The following is a 19,655-nucleotide window of genomic DNA, read 5'->3' on the forward strand; positions in this document are numbered from 1 at the left end:
CTCTGTGTCTCTCTCTTTCTCTGTCTCTATCTGTCTCTTTCTCTCTGTGTCTCTCCCTGTGTCTCTCTCTCTCTCTTTCTCTGTCTCTATCTGTCTCTCTCTCTGTCTCTCTCTTTCTCTGTCTCTATCTGTCTCTTTCTCTCTATGTCTCTCCCTGTGTCTCTCTCTTTCTGTCTCTATCTGTCTCTCTCTGTCTCTCTCTCTGTCTTTCTCTCTCTGTGTCTCTCTCTGTGTCTCTCTCTGTGTCTCTCTCTCTGTGTCTCTCTGTGTCTGTGTGTCTCTCTCTCTCTGTGTCTCTTTCTGTGTCTCTCTCTCTGTCTCTCTCTCTCTCTCTCTCTGTGTCTCTTTCTGTGTGTGTGTCTCTCTCTCTCTCTCTCTCTCGCTCTGTCTCTCTCTGTCTCTCTCTCTGTCTCTCTCTCTCTGTGTCTCTTTCTGTGTGTGTCTCTCTCTCTCTCTCTCTCTCTCTCTCTCTCTCTCTCTCTCGGTTACTCTACACCCCACAGGTAAGTGGATCGGAAGGTTTCAGTTGTCATGGTAACAGTCCCCACAGTTACGTTCGCCATGGTCACTGTCCTGGTGGTTGCCGTGGTAACAGCACGGGGGCACCCGGTAGCTTCCATACGTGCCTTTGTCTCTGCGCTGGTGGGGTGTGTGTCCTGAACCGGCTAGCGCTGACATTAGCCACGATGCTAATGCTGGCCACTGGTTTGAATGGCTTCATTAGCATAATGTGTCATTAGCAACTGTTTCCAAAGCAACCGAGGAATGCTTAATGCCAGGGTGTGTTTTCTTGAACGTGACTGTGATCCAGGTGTGTTGCGTCTCTGCAGGTCAGGTAAAGGTGGTCTTCGCTCTCTATAAGAATCTCGGCTCTTTCCTGTCCACCCAAAACGCCACAGTGAAGATGGAGGCGGAGCTAAAGCCAGGGGGGCGGAAACTGGCGGTCAATTCACACGTAATCTCCGCCTCCATGAATAAAGAGTCCAGCCGTGTGTTCCTGACCGAACCGGTCACCTTCACACTCCGACACCTACAGGTACACACACACTATCACTATAGAACCACACTATATGTCCAAATGTTTGTGGACAGGTTGCATCCGTTGCTGACAGAGATGTGCAAATGCACACACAGCTTGTCTAGTCCCTGTAGAGAAGAAGTACTGCCAATAGAATAGGACTCTCTGGAGCAGATCAGCATCATGACCCTATCGGCTTCATGCTGCCTAATGCCAGGCGTGGACTAGAGGGGTATAAAGCCCCCCAGCATTGAGCTGTGGAGCAGTGGAAGAACTGTGTTCTCTGGAATGATGGTGGAGGAGCTCCATCCAGATGAGGTGGGGTGGTGATCATCATCATCCAACATCCTGACCTCACTTACACACTTGTCGCTGAATGCAGTCAAATCCTCACAGCAATGCTCCTCCAGAATCTAGTAGAAAGTCTTCTTCTCTGGACAGTAGAGACAGTTACTCCAACACAAGCAGGTTCAGCTCTTTTTAATACCCTTGATTTCAGGAGTAACAGCAAGCGTCCCAATACTTTTGTCCAAACAGTATATTAATGCTGTGTGTGTGTGTGTGACTGCGTGTTAATATGTGTGTGTGTTCCACAGTTGGAGAACCACTTCAGTCCGAACTGTTCTTTCTGGAACTATTCGGAGCGCTCGATGACCGGGCAGTGGTCATCCCAGGGCTGCAAGCTGGTTCACACCAACAACACACACACCACCTGCTCCTGCTCACACCTCACCAACTTCGCCCTGCTGATGAACCACCAGCAACCCGCCGTGAGTCTTTACACACACGTTACACACTCTGTCCTTGTGTACCTGCTATATACAGATATGCACAGATATGCACAGATAAGCCAAAACTTTAGGACCACCTCTCTAATATGCTTTGGGTCCTGCATGTACCATCAACACAAGGAGAAAGAGAGGGTGCAGGGATGAAGAGGGAGAGAGATTATTCTTCCTTTTTTCTTTTATCTTTCTGTTATCATTCTCATTTTTTTATCTTTCTTTTTTTATCTTTCTTTCTTTTATTGGTCTTTTTTCTTTTCTGTTTCTTTTTTATTTGATCTTTCTTTTTTTTCTTTATCTTTTTTCTTTCTTTTTTCTTTCATTTATTATTCCTTTTTTCTTTGATCTTTCTTTCTTTTGTCTTTCTTTTATCTTTTTTTCTTGAATCTTTCTTTGTTTTTTCTTTGTTTTATCATTTCTTTGTCTTTTATCTTTCTTTTATCTTTCTTTTTATCATTCCTTTTCTTTTATATTTCTTTCTTTTATCTTCCTTGCTTATCATCCGTAACATTCTTTTTTCTTCTATGATTCTTTTTTTCTTTTATCTCTATTTCATCATTCTCTTTTCTTTTCACATTTTTTCTTTTTTCTTTCTTTTATCTTTCATTTTTCTTTTATCTTTCTTACTTTATCTTTCTTTCATCATTCTCTTTTTTTTTTCTTTTTTCTTTCTTTTATCGTTCATTTTTCTTTTATCCTTCTTACTTTATCTTTCTTTCATCACTCTCTTTTCTTTTCTCTTTTTTTCTTTTGTCTTTCTTTTATCATTCTTTTCTTTAGGACCACCTCTTTGATATGCTTTGACTCCTGCCTGTACCATCAAAACAGCTTCTCATCTCTACAAGACCTTTTTTTTAAGATGGTGTCTGGCACCTGGACAGTCCAGCAGATCCTTTAAATCATTCTGTAGAAGGTGCACATTAACATACTGATCTGAAGGTGGAGCAGCATGTGGGCTGAGGGGTAGAGTAATACTACCGGATTTGACACTAATGTGACTCAGCGTTACACTGACAGCTCCTGCAAAGCTCCATAGTCCCAGCACTGTTACCTTGATTTAAGGGCGGTCATTATGTTTTGGCTCATCAGTGCCTCATTTTACACCCCTATACAGGGTCTCTCTCTCAATCTCTCTCTCTCTCTCTCACTCAGTACCCCGGAGGAGTCCAGGGTCTAATCCTCTTCGTGATCACCTGGGTCGGGATGGTCATTTCTCTGGTGTGTTTGGCTTTGTGTATTTCTACCTTCTGCTGTCTGAGGGGTCTCCAGAGTGACCGCACCACCATCCACAAGAACCTGTGCCTCACACTCTTCATCTCCCAGCTCCTCTTCCTCATCTGCATGGAGAACAAACACTACACTGTAAGTACACACACTAACACACACACACACACACACACACATGCGATCACAGCTTTCAGGAAAGCCTGGTTAAATCGGTCCGTGTGTCTCTAGGTGGTGTGTCCGGTTCTGGCCGGGTTCCTCCATTTCTTCCTGCTGTCCGTGTTCTGCTGGCTGTGTGTTGAAGCCGTGCAGCTCTATGTTCTTCTGGTGGAGGTGTTTGAGAGCGAGACGTCCCGCAGGAAGTATTATTACCTCTCCGCTTACGGCTTCCCCCTGCTGGTGGTGGCCATCTCCGTCGCCATCGACTACAGGAGCTACGGTGGCAGCCCTCGAGCGTGAGCGTAAACTAATGGCAGTCTATAGCTGTAGCTAAAGCTAATGGCATGTATTCCACGAGATGTTGGCGATGTTCCCCTTAGGTTCTGACCCATGTTGAAATGATGACACCAGCCGGTTCCGGTTCAGATCTTAAACCTGTGCCCAGAAAGCAGTTCCCAATTCGCACCATTACACCACCTCCACCCGAATGGGGGAGGTCTACCAGTGTTCCTAATAAAGTGCTCTGCAGAGTGGTGGACAGCTACCCTCAGGTTAGGTGGGTTAGGTGGCCTTCTGAAGGGCACCTCAGTTGTGAAAAAAAATTCAGGGAGGAGAAGGCACTGTCCAATTCCTGCCAGTCCAGGGGATCAAACCGGCAACCTTCTGATGCCCCGCCCACTTCTTCAATCTTTCGCTCAGGGCCATTTGGGCGTTAACCCGTGTGTTGTGTTGTGCAGGTGCTGGCTCCGCGTGGATAACTACTTCGTCTGGATGTTTATTGGGCCGGTCTCCCTGGTTATCCTGGTAAGCTACAGTTAGACCATTAGCCAATAGGAGGAGAGGGTGTTTACATACACTGGGTGGACAAAAGTATTGGGACACCTGCTCGTTCACGGTTTCTTCTGAAATCGAGGATGTTAGAAAGACCTGATCCTGCTTCTATTGGAGTAACTGTCTCTACTGTACAGAGAGAAAGATTATGGATTATGGAGACTTGCTGTGAGGATTTGATTGCATTCAGTAACAAGATCATTCCACTGCTCCACAGCTCAATGCTGGTGGCTTTGTACCCCTCGAACCCTGTACTTTTGTCCATGGAGTGTATAAACAGTTGTTGAGCGTGAATAAGACGTCTGTATAGTGCTGTGTGTGTGTGTGTGAGTGTGTGTGTGTGTGTGAGAGAGTGTGTGAGCTCATATGTGATCTCTGTGTGTGACCCGTAGCTGAACCTGGCAGTCCTGGTCATCACTGTGCACAGGATGATCCGCCACTCCACCGTCCTCAAACCCGACTCCAGTCGCTTCGACAACATCAAGTATGAACATCAGGGTCACCAGGGGGGTCACCAGGGGGTCCAGTGTCTGATACTGTGTTGGGGGGGGTGGAGAAGCACAACTACCAGAGAAAGCGAGACAAAGAGAGAGTGCTGGGATAAAGAGGGAGAGAGATACACAACCTTTTCTTTCTTTTTCTTTCTAGTTTTCTTTGATTTTTTTATCTTTCTTTTATCATTCTCATCACTCTTTCTTTTATCTTTTTCTTTTTTTCTTTTATTGTTCTTTCTTTCTTTTATCTTTCTTTTTTCTCTTATCTTCCTTTCTTTTATCATTCCTTTATCTCTTTCTTTTTTCTTTTGTCGTTCTTTTTTCATGTATCTTACTTTCTTTTAATTTCTTTTATCATTGTTTTTTATCTTTCTTTTGTCTTTTTTCTATTTTTTCTTTTTTTAACTTTCTTTTTTCTTTTATTATCCTTTTTTATGTATCTTACTGTCTTTTATCTTTCTTTTATCTTTCCTTCTCTTCTTTCTTTTATCTTTCTTTCTTTTTTCTTTCTTTTATCTTTCCTTCTCTTCTTTCTTTTTTCTTTCTTTTATCTTTCTTTCTTTTTTCTTTCTTGTATCCTTCTCTTTTTTGTTCTCTCTCTTTCTCTGGCATGAGATTTGGTTTACAGTATACAGTATGTTTGTTTCTGCAGTATTTTTTAAAAGTTTGAAATCTTCAGGTTTCTTATTTCTTTTCTCTCTCTCTCTCTCTCTCTCTCTCTCTCTCTCTCTCTCTCTCTGTCTCTCTCTCTGTCTCTCTCCCTCTCTCTCTCTCTGTCTCTCTCTCTCTCTCTGTCTCTCTCTCTGTCTCTCTCCCTCTCTCTCTCTCTGTCTCTCTCTCTCTCTCTCTCTGTCTCTCTGTCTCTCTCTCTCTGTCTCTCTCTCTCTGTCTCTCTCTGTCTCTCTCTCTCTCTGTCTCTCTCTCTCTCTCTCTCTGTCTCTCTCTCTCTCTGTCTCTCTGTCTCTCTCTCTCTCTCCCTCTCTCTGTCTCTCTCTCTGTCTCTCTCTCTCCCTCTCTCTCTCTCTCTCTCTCTGTCTCTCTCTCTCTCTCTGTAGGTGCTGGACGGTCAGTTCGGTCACTCTGCTGCTGTTGGTCACTCTGACGTGGATCTTCGGGCTGCTCTTCATTAATGAGAACAGTGTGGTGATGGCCTACCTCTTCACCTCCTTCAACGCCCTGCACGGCCTCTTCATCTTCATCTTCCACTGCGCTCTGCAGAAGAAGGTGTGTGTTCAGCTCCACGCCGCCACATCAGGCAGCTGTTATCTGATCTGATTATTGATTATTGATTATTGTTGATGATGACCGCTCAGGTTCAGAAGGAGTATGGTAAATGCTTCCGTCAATCATCCTGCTGTGGTCACTCCTCTTCTGCTGGATCCCACGGTTCCCTCAAGAGCTCCGCCCACAGGGGCAACAACCGCTACTACAGCGGCGGCCAATCCAGACACGCCCCCGCACACAGACAGGTAACACACACACACACACACACACACACACTCAGAGCATCCCCTTAAAGACTAGCAGCACAGTGACCTCTAAAATAAAGGTGAGCTATTACTTGCCCTAACCTGTGTGTGTGTGTGTGTGTGTGTGTGTGTGTGTGTGTGTAGAGTCGTATCAGGAGGATGTGGAATGATACAGTTCGCAGACAGACAGAGTCTTCCTTCATGGCTGACCTCAATAACACACCCACCCTCAACAGAGGTAACGTCCCTCTCTACCTGAATACCTGCCTGTCTGTCTGTCTGTCTGTTTATCTGTCTGTCTGCTTGTCTGTCTGTCTGTCTTTCTGTTTATCTGTCTGTCTGCTTTATCTGTCTGTCTGTTTATCTGTCTGTCTGTCTGTTTATCTGTCTGTCTATCTGTCTGTCTGTTTATCTGTCTGTCTGTCTATCTGTCTGCTTGTCTGTCTGTCTATCTGTCTGTCTGTCTATCTATCTGTCTGTCTGTTTATCTGTCTGTCTGTCTATCTGTCTGTCTGTCTGTTTATCTGTCTGTCTGCTTTATCTGTCTGTCTGTCTGTTTATCTGTCTGTTTATCTGTCTGTCTATCTGTCTGTCTGTTTATCTGTCTGTCTGTCTATCTGTCTGTCTGTTTATCTGTCTGTCTGTCTGTTTATCTGTCTGTCCCTCTCTCTGTCTATCTCTCTCTGTTATCTGTTTTTTCTGTCTGTCTTTTTATCTGTTGGTCTCTCTTCGTCTATCTGTATATCCGACCATCTGTCTGTCTATCTCTTTGTCCATCTGTCTGTCTAGCTGTCTCTTCATCTTTCTGTCTGTCTGTCTGTCTGTCTGTATACAGTATATATATATACAGTTCATAGTGTGTAGGTATTCCGTCTTATCTCGGCTACCTGTCTACTGTTCTGTCTATCTGTCTGTCTGTCCACCTGTCGCTGTCATACTCATTGATTAATCTGTAGATCTGCAGACGGTTTTCCTGAGATGGTACAGATTATAGACAGGTTGGCTCTCACCGTTGGAGCTCTCATCGTTACTGTCATTTTACAGTGACCCAGTGGAGGATGGGTTTGGTTCTTCCTCAGAGGTTCTTCCTCATGCTCTTACAGAGGTTCTCCTTTTCAGCCTCAGATCTTCTCAGAGGTTCTTCTTCATACTCTTAGAGAGGTTCTCCTTTTTAGCCTCAGATCTTCTCAGAGGTTCTTCTTCATACTCTTAGAGAGGTTCTCCTTTTTAGCCTCAGATCTTCTCAGAGGTTCTTCTTCATACTCTTAGAGAGGTTCTCCTTTTTAGCCTCAGATCTTCTCAGTGGTACTTCCTTGTGCTCTTAGGGACGTTCTCTTTTCGAGTCTCGGTTCCACTCAGTGGTTCTTCCTCATGCTTTTAGAAAGGGTTCTGCTACCCTTGTGGACTTTGATGCTTCATGGCTGTAAAAACACTTCACACATGAAAGTGAATGGATTCGTACGGTTGCTATAGCTGACATTAGATCTCCTCTTAGAGTGACATCTCTCTGTCTGTCTGTCTGCTCGTCTGTCCATCCACCCAACTGTTTGTATGCCTGCCTGTCCATCTGTCTGTCTGCCCAAATGTTGTATATGTCAGAGTCCATCTGTCAATCTGTCTGTTTCATTCTCTCTGAGCTCCAGTCTCCGAACCCGTGCCAGCTCCACTCTGCTGGGTATCTTGAGACTTGGGGGAATGATTTTAATGCTTTGAATGGGAACGCTCCCTCCACCAGACCACACAGTCCAGTATGGAGACTGAGCTGTAACAATTAGCAGTGTCCAGATACTTTTGTCCAAATTGTGTGGTTCAATACTAAATCTCAGTGTACTGTGGCGAGCACCCTTAGCTCTTCACCAGGCGTGTTTTCATTTGAGGTTAATGGTTCACAACTTGACCAAGGTAGTCAGCCAGCATTTACCAGTATGACCAGTATAACCAGTATGACCAAACTGGCCAATCAGCTCAGTCAGCTTGGTCATGCTGGTAGACCAGCTAAAGCACCAAATGTAAAAGAAATCACACACTATGGTGGTCAAGCGCTATACTGGCCACTGTAGTGTATGGGGTGCGGATGACCAGCTTGGCAACCACCTTGACCATTAAAGGCCAGCTTAGCTTAGGGTCCTGCAGCCGGAGCCTGAGTGAGCACAACTGGCCGTGCTCTCTCTGGGTGGGTAGATGGCGCTCTTTCCCCTCGCCACTCCCTCACCATTGTGATGCTGCACTGGCAGCAGTTCAAAAAGAGGCGGTGACCGAGGTCACAGACCAGGCGGCATGTAGCATCTAATGGCTACCGGCTAATGGCTAATGGCTAAAGTTAGCTCCAAACTAAGTGCAGAGCTCCAAACACATTTTGCTGTGACTGGGTGATTCTCCTAAAGCGTCAAGACCCTCAAGGACTCAAAAGACCCCCAAAATACTAAATTAATATTAAATTAATAAATTAATAAATTGAAAGCGATTGATCGGTAAGACTTAAAGACGATTGGCTGAAATTTTCATCGGCTTTTAATTGTATTTGAATCTCAGGAACTATGGGTAATCATCTGCTGGCCAATCCCGTGCTGCAGACTCGCTCTGGCTCCTCCCCCTATAACACACTTTTGGCAGAAACCTTCAACCCGTCTTCACCAGCAGTCTTCAACTCCACTGGTCAGTGTGTGTATGTGTGTGTGTGTGTATGTGTGTGTGTGTGTGTGTGTGTGTGTGTACTGTAGTGCGTAGCTGAGTGTATTTACTGTATTTATCTGTTCTGGCTTTCCGTCCTCCTGTTTTTCTCACTTTACCTGTTTGTCTGTGTCTCTCTACCACTCTCTCTCTCTCTTTCTCTCTCTCTCTCTGTCTGTATATATGCCTCTCTGCCTCTCTCTCTCTCTGATCTACAGGAACCTTCAGAAACTCAAGTACGGACCCTCTGTGTCATATTTATGTATTTCAGAACTTCATCCAGCATTAGTACTGAACCCCTCCACCGCTGTGTGTGGTGCTTGTGAAGTGTGCATGGCAGTAGTTGTGTACTGCAGTCTGATTGGCTTGCTGTTCTCGGTGTGGGTGTGTCTGCGCTCCGTGTGTCAGTGGTGTTCAGCTCACTTCATAAAGCTAACATCAGCTCCATCAGGTCCTCAGACTGCTGCTGTAACACACTGCACCCTGCGTGAGGGTGATTGATGTGATGCTGTCTTGGTACTTAGTGGGATTTCAGCACTACAGGCCAGAAGTATGGAACAAGCACTGTAGTCTAGGAAACACCCGGGAACCTGGATCAAATAATAATAATAATAATAATAATAATAATAATAATTTAATATAAGACCTTTACTATCAATGAAATACTGTTTTCACCAATAATTTAATATTTAATGACATTACTAGGATTTTATTACATTTTAGATGGTTCATTCATAACACTGTTTTACATTATTAATAATTTATTATATTTATATTTATGATTTATAACACTTTATTACATTATTAGGAAATTATTGCATTTTTATATTGGTCATTTCTTATTTTTGTTTTGTATTTTTAGATGATCAAGAATTTACCGCATTTTTTGATTGGTCCTTTGTAAGACTGTACCTTATTACATTATTAATAATGTGTTTAATTATTAGTTACATTTTTAGATTGATTGTTTTAATACCTCACTACATTATTGATAATTTATTTCATTTTTAAAATGGGTAATTATTAATACCTCATTATTTTATTGTTCATTTATTAAAATTTTAGATTGATCATTTTTAATACCTCACTACATTATTGATCATTTATTAAAATTTAAGTTGATCATTTTAAGACCTCACTACATTATTTATCATTTATTAAAAATTTTAGATTGATCATTTTAATACCTCACTACATTATTTATCATTTATTAAAATTTTAGATTGATCATTTTAATACCTCACTACATTATTGATCAATTATTAAAATTTTAGATTGATAATTTTAATACCTCACTACATTATTGATCATTTTATTACATTTTTACAATTGGATACAAATAAACTTTGGTTCTAAATGCAGAAAAATATTAACGAAACAAGGAAGCTGTCATGTATCATCTAATATCAATAACTTACTGAACTGTTCAAGAACTAAGATTATCTCAATCTTAGTTCAATCTCAGTAATGACAAATCAATAAATGAAGTATTGATCGTTCAGTGTTTTCGGTCAGTTCTGTTGGTTCATGAATGGTACTGTCCATTAGCTCTGGAGGAACATGGGAGCTTAGCCTACATAGTTAGCAGCTGTTAGCAGTTATTATCAGTGCTCTGCTTCCACCTTTTAGCCTGTACCCAAAGCTCCGATGTTGACATGTTGGATAGTTCACCGTTAACAACCTGCTGCACTTCTCTGTCTGTCCTGTAGAGGGCACTCTGTCCCGTAGTCGCGAGTCGTGCGGGTTGGAGGGAGTGCGTCTCAACGGAAACTACAACAACAGCTACTCCGTGCACGGCGGCAGCTCCGACCTGCTGGGCGGTGTCCCCGTGGGAGCAGGGGGCGTTTCTGGAGATGCTAGCCCCGCCCTTCTGACACCCAGAGGGGCGGAGCCTCCGGGCAGTGGAATGAGGCGAAACCTTTCGGACGCTGCAGCTCTGGAGAAGATGATCATCTCCGAGCTGGTCCAGAGCAACCTGCGTCCGGCTACTGACCGCTACGGAACCACCGCGGAACCACCGGCAGAGCGGCAGGACTTCCTTTCCTCCACGATTGGGCACAGGTAGCTCATCATCATCAGGAAAAAAACGGTTAACTGTGTTTATGTCATTATTTTGTATTATTAGTAATTAATTATGTGTATTATATATTATTTATATTATATTTTCAAAAAATATTAATTAGTAAATAAATTATATATTTTTGTAATAAATCAGAATAAAACAAGCGACAGCTTCAATAAAAATGCCTACATTTAAAATATTAGAAATGGCAATTATCTGAATTAATAATTAATAAAAACATAATACTTATTATACAATTACTCATGATAATTAATTATTTTTTTATTAATTCTAATTTTCAAATTTTCCATTTTCACCACTCCATCAGTCACAGGGAACCACCCCAGCGGCCGCTGCCCCGCCCCCCACCACCACCGCCACAGGATGAGGACGAGCCACTCTACAAGGCTTTGGAGAAGCCCCGTCTACCTGAGAAGCCCCGCCTCCCAGAGAAGCCCCGCCTCCTGGAGCATGCTCAGTCTGTGTTCTACCAGAGCGAGGAGGACTCTGAAAGCTTCTCGGCGGAGATCACAGACAGTGTGGGCGGAGCCGGGCCTGACTCCTCCTCCCTGTATGCGAGGGACAGGGACTCGTCCTATCCCGACAGCAGCCCCGAGGGGTTAGGGACGGAGCCTCGCTCGGCCCTACCCCCGGACGAGCTCTACTTCAGCACGGGACGCCACGCTCACGTCTCCGCCTTCTACCAGCCCCCCCCACGGCGGACCAATGAGGAGGCTCGGCTGGGGATGGAGCCCGCCCACGGAGAGGGCGATGGACAGATGCAACTGGTGACGAGTCTGTGACTAGGGCGCTGGTGACCAGGACATGGAGATCTGGGGGAGGAAGAGCTGGTGTGATGTCACCGTCATCATCTTCATCAGCATCATCATCACCATCATCGTCGCTATCATGTACTGTACAGGTGTTTTAGAAATACTGCTGGTGGTTTTGCTCTTCAGTTCAGGTCAGAAATGTCCAAACTAATGACCGTATTGCTAATTTCTGAGAATATGGTCAGTGAGTAGATCACACACTTTCTAAACATTCTTATTTTGGATCTAAAGCTTGTAACAGATATTAGCATATGCACTAAATGGACAAAAGTATTGGGACACCTGCTCATTCATTGTAACTTCTGAAATCGGAAGTTGGAGTAACTGTCTCTAATGTCCAGGGAAGAAGACTTTCTACTAGATTTTGGAGTAGGGGTATTGCTGTGAGGATTTGATTGCATTCAGCGACAAGTTCAGCGTTAGTGAGGGCAACCCATCCCAAGAGAACTGGATGGAGCTCCTCCACCATCATTCCAGAGAACACAGTTCTTCCACTGCTCCTCAGCTCCTCAATGCTGGGGGGCTTTATACCCCTCTAGCCCACGCCTGGCATTAGGCAGCATGGTGTTGATCTGCTCCAGAGAGTCCTATTCTATTGGCAGTACTTCTTCTCTACAGGGACTAGACAAGCTGTGTTTGTGCATTTGCACATCTGTGTCAGCAATGGATGCAACTTAAAGTAGCTGAATGCCTTGATTTGAAGGGGTGTCCACAAACATTTGGACATGTAGTGTAACGTAAGGATGTCAAGGTTAGAAAAAATCTTGAAATAACAAATGAAAATAAACAATTACATTCAAGAAAAATACCAAATAGTAAATATTCTTCGAAATATTATCTCAGTTATTAATATTCAGTATATTATCTGTTAAACACTATTCATATTTTGCTAAAGGCATGGATTTCTAGTATTTTATTGATTGAATTTGGAAAAATAAACAAATGAATGAATTAATGTTTGACTATAAATTATTTTTATATTTCATACTAAATTATTATTAAATAATTATTACTGTTACAAATAATATTCGACTTCTTTTAGCACTATTATTATGGTTTTCGCTGCAGTTTCACTTTATATTAGTCCTTAAAATAAAAACAAATATCTAGTAGTGAGTTAATAATATTACAGTCATCTAATAATATTAAATTATACATTACCCAACATCAAAGGCATTCTCAATGACGGTGAACACACCTTTAAAAAAGCACATCCACCAAGAACCTGACAGTGATGGTGATGATGAGGATGATGATGATGATGAGGATGGTGATGATGATGATGATGATGATGATGCAAACAACACAGTGAAGAAGAAGATGATAATGATAGCTTCCTCCTCCGTGTCTCTGTCTCTTGGTCACCCCCAACACCCACCCTGCCCATCTCACTGCCATTCATACTCTCTCTCTCTCTCTCTCTCTCTCTTTCTCTGTATACTGTATATTGGTCTGACTGCCTGTATTCTCTGTATATTCTACATCTCCCTCTCTCTGTCTCTCTCTCTCTCTCTCTCTCTCTCTCGCTCGCTCGCTCGCTCGTCCTCAGACCCTGTCTAGACATATACAGATATTTTTTTTTTTTGAGTCTTTGGGATATTTTTCTCTCCCGTCCACATGAGGGCAGTGTTTCAGCTCAGTAAAATTGCTTTCAGTGTCATTGCAGTTCTGATCTTCAGAACTAATTTCCTGGACGTGAGTACAGACCATAATATCTCCATGTTATCAGGATACCTGTATAGCTGCCACGATTCCAGGTTTAGCTTAGTGATACAGTAACCGATGATGCATCCTGGAGTATCAACTTCATCTTCTATTAAAAATCTACTGAGCTTTAAAATGAGTCTCTGAAATGATCTGATATCCATGATCACACATACCCGTCCATACCTATACCTTATACCCACCCTGACCCATCTATACCCACCTTATCTATTCATACCCGTCCATACCCATACCTTATACCCACCCTGACCCATCTATACCCACCATTATCTATTCATACCCATCCATACCCACCTCTGCCTCACCTGTACTCACCCATGCCTTTTCATTCCCCACTCGTACACACAACTATTGTCTATACCCACCCATTTATACCCACCCATACTTACCTGTACCCACCCAGAGCTACCCATACTCACTCATACTCACCCATACCCACTCATACCCACCCATACTTATTTATACCCATCTGGAGCCAACAATACACATCATACCCATACCCACCCATACTTATTTATACCCATCTGGAGCCAACAATACACATCATACCCATACCCACCCATACCCACCCATTACCAACCCATACCCACCCATTACCAACCCATACCCACCCGTACACATCTATACCCACCCATACCCATACCTACCCATACCCACCCATGCCTACCCATACCCACTCATACTCGCCCATATACCCATCTAGAGCCAACAATACACAGTATATCCATACTCACTCATACCCATTCATACCCACCCATACCTACCTATACCCATCCATACCCACCCATACCAACCCTTGTCCACTCATAGCCTTTCATATTCACTCTCACCCACCCATCCCCACCCATACCCATCCCACCCATACCCAGCCTTGCCCCCTCTCCTATTTTTCCAGTGTTCTTCTCAAGTTTTTCTCAAAATGTCAAAGTTCTCAAAATTCTACGAGATCGTATCAGGTCGTCTGGGCTGGCATTCTCTTGTGCTGGTTTTCTCATGTGGGCTGAGACTCTCTCACAAACGCCGTTAGTGTAGACAGTTTCATTCCCAAAAATATCTGGATATGTGTGGAGAAGGCCTCACTCTTCCATTCTCTAACTCTCCCTGTGTGTAGCTTTCTTTTTAGCCACCCATCTTTATCTCTCTCTCTCTCTCTCTGTCTCTCTCTCTCTCTCTCTCTTTCTCGGGGTGGCGTGGTGGATTTGCGTCCGAATCCTTTCGTTTGTCTGATTATTTGTTTCCAGTCTTGAGCTCCTTTCAGAAGAATGTGACACACCTTTACCAGAGACACCAGTTTAAAAAAGAAGACTTTTAACATTGCCAAAAATCCTTTTAAAGGGAAAACACACTCTCTTACACACACACACACACACACACACACACACACTTCTTTCTTTGTTTTGCTTTCAGTGTTCGCTCACTGAAACATCTTCACCAGAGGTCGGGGCTGGAATGACCAGGACTATGTGTGAGCGTTCTGCTCTGGTCCCACCCAGAAAAACCCACAGGAACTTTCTTTCTGTGGTTGGACCTCCAGGTGCTTGGACCCCTGTGCATTGCCTCGGACCCACAGGCCTCAGACAATCAGCTTGATTGTGAGGCCGCGCCTCCTTTTCCGGACCCTTCGTAGGCTGGGCGGTGGATGCTGCCGTTGCCGCGGCGATTGGGAGGCTCTTCATCGTGTATCTCCTGTAAATAGAAGTCAGAGAACAAACGTTTGAGGATGTGCTTCTTGTATCTCGACGAAAAAAAAATCATGAAATCATAAAAAAAAAAAGTTAAAGGATATGTAGAAGACTCTGGATGATGCTGTCTCTTCTCTTCCTCTCTCACTCTCTCTCTTTCTCTCTCTCCCTCTGTCACTCTCTATTCTCTCTCTCGCTCTCTCTCGCCTCTCTCTCTCCTTTCTCTCTTCCTCTCCGAGCGGGTGACAGAAGGACAGGGTTTTGTTAAAGAGAAAGACGAGAAATGTTTTGTATAAAAAAATAAAACTGAACAAATGTGAGACTGATGCTTTCGACAGTTCTTTGAGTGACGTCTCAAAAGAACCACCTTTGGTTCCTTAAAGAACCACGATCGAAAAAACGAAAAGGAACCTTTTAGATGTTTGAAGAAGTTTTACCTCATTAAGTCAGTGTCACGAAGAGGGCTCTGAGTGATACCACTGAAGAACCATTTTTTGGATCCTTAAAGAACCAAAGAACCTTCACATCATGTAACTGGTTCCACAAAATAGTTATCTGAGCAGTGCGATAGAACCGATGTCTTTAAATCTGGACAGAGATCCAGGTTGTTGTTAACAGACTTTAAAGGAACAGTTGATGTAATTAATTGTCACACCTACCATGGATCTCAAAGTCTGGGACTGGAAACTGGATTCAAGGCCTTAGAAGAATAACTTTGGGTTCCCCAAGGAACCATGATTGTAAAGAGATATGTAAGTGTGAAGAACCTTTCAGAAGTTTAAAGAACTTTATGTAACTGGTGCCACAAACAGTTCTTTTAGTGATACCTTGGAAGAACCACTTTTGGTTCCCCAAAGAATCTTTTGCATGTTGGAAGAACTTTCACATCATTTAACTGGTTCCACAAAAGGTTCTTTAAGTGGTACCTTAGAACAGAGGTCTTCAAAGTTCCCAGTCCTGGTTTTTGTTCTTGCTGTGAAGGGAACAGTTGATGTAACTGATTGGTCACGTAGTGTCACACCTACCAAGGATTACAAAGTCCGGGACTGGAAACTACATTTAAGGTCCAGATTTGAAGAGTTCTGGCTTTGAAGAACCACTTTTGGTTCTCTTATGAACCACAACTGTAAAGAGATATGTGAAGTGTGAAGAACCTTTCAGATGTTTGAAGATATTTCTCCTCATTCAGTCAGTGTCACAAACAGTTTTTTAAATGATTCCTTTGAAGAACCACTTTTGGTTCCCTAAAAACCCTTTACATTTAAAAAGAGTGTTCACATCATTTAACTGGTTCCACAATAAGTTCTCTGAGCAGTACCATAGGACAGAGGTCTTTAAATCTGGACAGAGATCCAGGTTGTTCTCACTGGACGTAAAGGGAACAGATTTGAAGAGCTCTGCCTAAGAAGAACCATTTCTGGTTCCCTTAAGAATCTTTTACATGTTGGAAGAACTTTCACCTGCCTTCGAAGAACCAATTTCTCTTATGAGCCACAACTGTAAAGAGATATGTGAGTGTGAAGAACCTTTCAGATGTTTAAAGAACTTCATGGTTCCACAAAGAGTTCGTTGGATGATCCTCTAGAAGAACCACTTTTGTTTCCTTAAAGAACCCTGATCGAAAAGAGATTTGTGAGGCTGAAGAACCTATTAGATGTTTGAAGAACTTCCCATCATTTAAGGGTTCTGTACCAGGGGTCAACAACCGAAGGGTGAGCAAAAGCCGATTTCCCCCGTTTGTCCCATTGTCCCTGCTCTGGACAAACGTCCCATGCTCTAGAACCAGGGGTGGAAATGGGTGGACTGGAGACCCTGTGCTTCGCGTGGAAGCCCGGTCTACCTGTTATTACTTTAGATACCCAGCAGCCAGGCTGTGATTGGTTAGGAAATCCAACAGCTAGTTTGTAATTGGCTGGGAAAGGCTGTTATCTTTAGGGTGAGCCTTCAGAGCCAATCATGCGTTGCTGAACTTCAGAGGAAGTTCTGAAAGTCAACAGACGCTGGGCTGAGAGTTGTCTGGCTGACAGGTGGTGTGTGGGCTTGACCGTGGGCTCACCCGGTCTGGCCGAGGGAGGGGTTCTGGACCAGAGCTCTTGAACACGGCCAAGATCTGGACAGCCTGGACATCAACAAGTGAGGTAAAAAAAGAGAAGAGCACATCGACCGCGAGATGAAGAACCGAGGGACTCGCACTGTCAGGAGGACAGAGGAGTGACAAAGACTCCCACCGTCCAGCATGCAGTGAAGACCCTCTGATGTCCAGTCACAGTGACCCCCGGATGGACTCCCTGGACACAAGTCTGGTTCAAACTGGTCGAAACCGGCAGCAGGGAGAGCAGAGTTAACTGAAACTTTACAGGAGAAAACAAAAGAAACAAACAAAATGATAAACAATCATAATTAAAGAGCTTTAATAATTCATCATTTATAGTTTAATAACCTCAGACTGAACCAAATCTCTCTCTCTCTCTCTCTCTCTCTCTCTCTCTCTCTCTCTCTCTCTCTATCTATCTATCTCTCTCTCTCTGTCTCTCTCTCTATCTATCTATCTATCTCTCTCTTGCTTTCTCTCTCTCTCTCTCTGTCTCTCTCTCTCTCTCTCTCTCTCTCTCTCTCTCTCTCTCTCTCTCTCTTGCTTTCTCTCTCTCTCTCTCTCTCTCTCTCTCTCTCTCTCTCTCTGGAGCATGGTGTACATTGTAAACCAAGGCCTCAGAAAATGATTTCCAGCTACGAGAAAGACACACACGCACACACACACACACACACACACACACACACACACACACATGCTTGGATTAATGAATCAGACGAACAGCATGAATTATTCATCTAATTAGTTTGATTTCATTAGACTGATAACTAATTAATAGTAAATGTGTGTGTGTGTGTGTGTGTGTGTGTGTGTGTGTTAATGCTTTGTCAGTCAGTTGTACAGCACAGAATTCTGAATTAGAGCCCTACAATGGTGGCTTAGTGAAGCTGGGCATTGAACCCACGACCATGTGATCAATAACCCTCTGATCCCTCACTGCCACTCCTCAGTGTGTTGATGGTTTTCACCCACTTACTGAGTCACATGCTCCTGATGAAGGCGGAGTCTGTACAAAGAGAGGCAGCAACAGTAATGCCAGTGTACTGTTCTTTATTTTCCACTAGAGGGAGCAGGTGGCATTAGCTAGGTGTAAGGAACGACAGGGTTTCAGTGGCACTGCAGGGGTCCATTAAGGGCATTAAAATTATATTATATCATAGTACAGGATATTATTCATACAGTTTTATTATAACATATAAATACAATAAGCTCACAGGAATGAGCAGGAACCTCTAAACACATGATGGACATCCAAAACCACCCGGAGCGTTCTCTTCCTTCCCCAGATCAGAAAACCTTCAGCAGTAAGTAGTCCACGTCCAGGTGATCACAGTCTCAAAGGGAATGTCTGCAGACTGTTTCTGCCCTATTTTCACCACTAGGTGGCATAATCACACTGATTAGACCCACTTCCCCTCCTGTCTTTCACTGCCTCCCAGATGATCCGTTTCCCCGGACTCCTCTGATAGTTCCAGCTGTGCAGATGTTTCAGATATTTCAGTTTCAATATCCAAAAGTCAGACTCAGCAGCAGCTCACACTCCTCAGCGTGTTTACTCGTCTTCTGGCTCTTGGAATGCTGGGATACTTCTATTCATTGTGGCTCTAGGAATACTGGAAAGTTATCATTGTTGTGTCTCTAGGAATACTGGATTTGTCATTGATGTGGCTCTAGGAATACTGGATTTGTCATTGATGTGTCTCTAGGAATACTGGAGTTTTCAATACTGGATTTGTCATTGATGTGGCTCTAGGAATACTGGAAAGTTATCATTGATGTGGCTCTAGGAATACTAGATTCATCATTGATGTGGCTCTAGAAATACTGAATTTGTCATTGATGTGGCTCTAGGAATACTGGAAAGTTATCATTGCTGTGTCTCTAGGAATACTGGATTTGTCATTGATGTGGCTCCAGGAATACTGGAAAGTTATCATTGCTGTGTCTCTAGGAATACTGGATTTGTCATTGATGTGGCTCTAGGAATACTGGATTTGTCATTGATGTGGCTCTAGGAATACTGGAAAGTTATCATTGATGTGGCTCTAGGAATACTAGATTCATCATTGATGTGGCTCTTGAAATACTGAATTTGTCATTGATGTGGCTCTAGGAATACTGGAAAGTTATCATTGCTGTGTCTCTAGGAATACTGGAAAGTTGTCATTGATGTGGCTCTAGGAATACTGAATTTGTCATTGATGTGGCTCTTGGAATACTGGATTTGTCATTGATGTGGCTCTAGGAATACTGAATTTGCCATTGATGTGTCTCTAGGAATACTGGAAAGTTGTCATTGATGTGTCTCTAGGAATACTGGAAAGTTATCATTTCTGTGGCTCTAGGAATACTGGGATATTTATGTTTATTGTATTCTAGCTTTAGGGAAATTTTGGAATGTTTGTTTATGTGGCTCTTGAAATACTTTAGTTTATCACTGTTACTAGTAAAACACTGCAATGTGTACCTTTGTTGCGGATCTTGGGATACTTCTTTATGATTGTTGTGGCTTTTGAAATATGGGAATGATTATATTTGTGGCTACTAGAATATTGGAATGCTTACTATTGAAACTGGAAGGGTTATAATATTGGAATATCGGAGATGTGTG

General features: G+C 43.2%; 1 protein-coding gene across 2 annotated transcripts in view; it reads left to right on the top strand.

Annotated features, from left to right (window-relative positions):
• Positions 1-15,272, top strand: part of LOC140535664 (adhesion G protein-coupled receptor L1-like) — a 70,924-nt gene extending 55,652 nt beyond the window's left edge. The window contains exons 14-26 of one of the 2 annotated variants that reach the window (XM_072657087.1): positions 831-1,036; positions 1,615-1,788; positions 2,956-3,165; positions 3,259-3,482; positions 3,924-3,990; positions 4,410-4,501; positions 5,567-5,735; positions 5,825-5,980; positions 6,125-6,218; positions 8,513-8,635; positions 8,869-8,886; positions 10,360-10,711; positions 11,041-15,272. In XM_072657087.1, coding sequence (XP_072513188.1) covers positions 831-1,036; positions 1,615-1,788; positions 2,956-3,165; positions 3,259-3,482; positions 3,924-3,990; positions 4,410-4,501; positions 5,567-5,735; positions 5,825-5,980; positions 6,125-6,218; positions 8,513-8,635; positions 8,869-8,886; positions 10,360-10,711; positions 11,041-11,515 — 2,360 coding nt within the window. In that variant the 3' untranslated portion in view covers positions 11,516-15,272. The remainder of the gene's footprint in view (positions 1-830; positions 1,037-1,614; positions 1,789-2,955; positions 3,166-3,258; positions 3,483-3,923; positions 3,991-4,409; positions 4,502-5,566; positions 5,736-5,824; positions 5,981-6,124; positions 6,219-8,512; positions 8,636-8,868; positions 8,887-10,359; positions 10,712-11,040) is intronic. The other variant, XM_072657088.1, reaches the window with a different exon arrangement.
• The last annotated feature ends 4,383 nt before the right edge of the window (positions 15,273-19,655 follow it).

Source organism: Salminus brasiliensis, chromosome 15 (assembly GCF_030463535.1).
Source record: "Salminus brasiliensis chromosome 15, fSalBra1.hap2, whole genome shotgun sequence".
Lineage (NCBI taxonomy): Eukaryota > Metazoa > Chordata > Actinopteri > Characiformes > Bryconidae > Salminus > Salminus brasiliensis.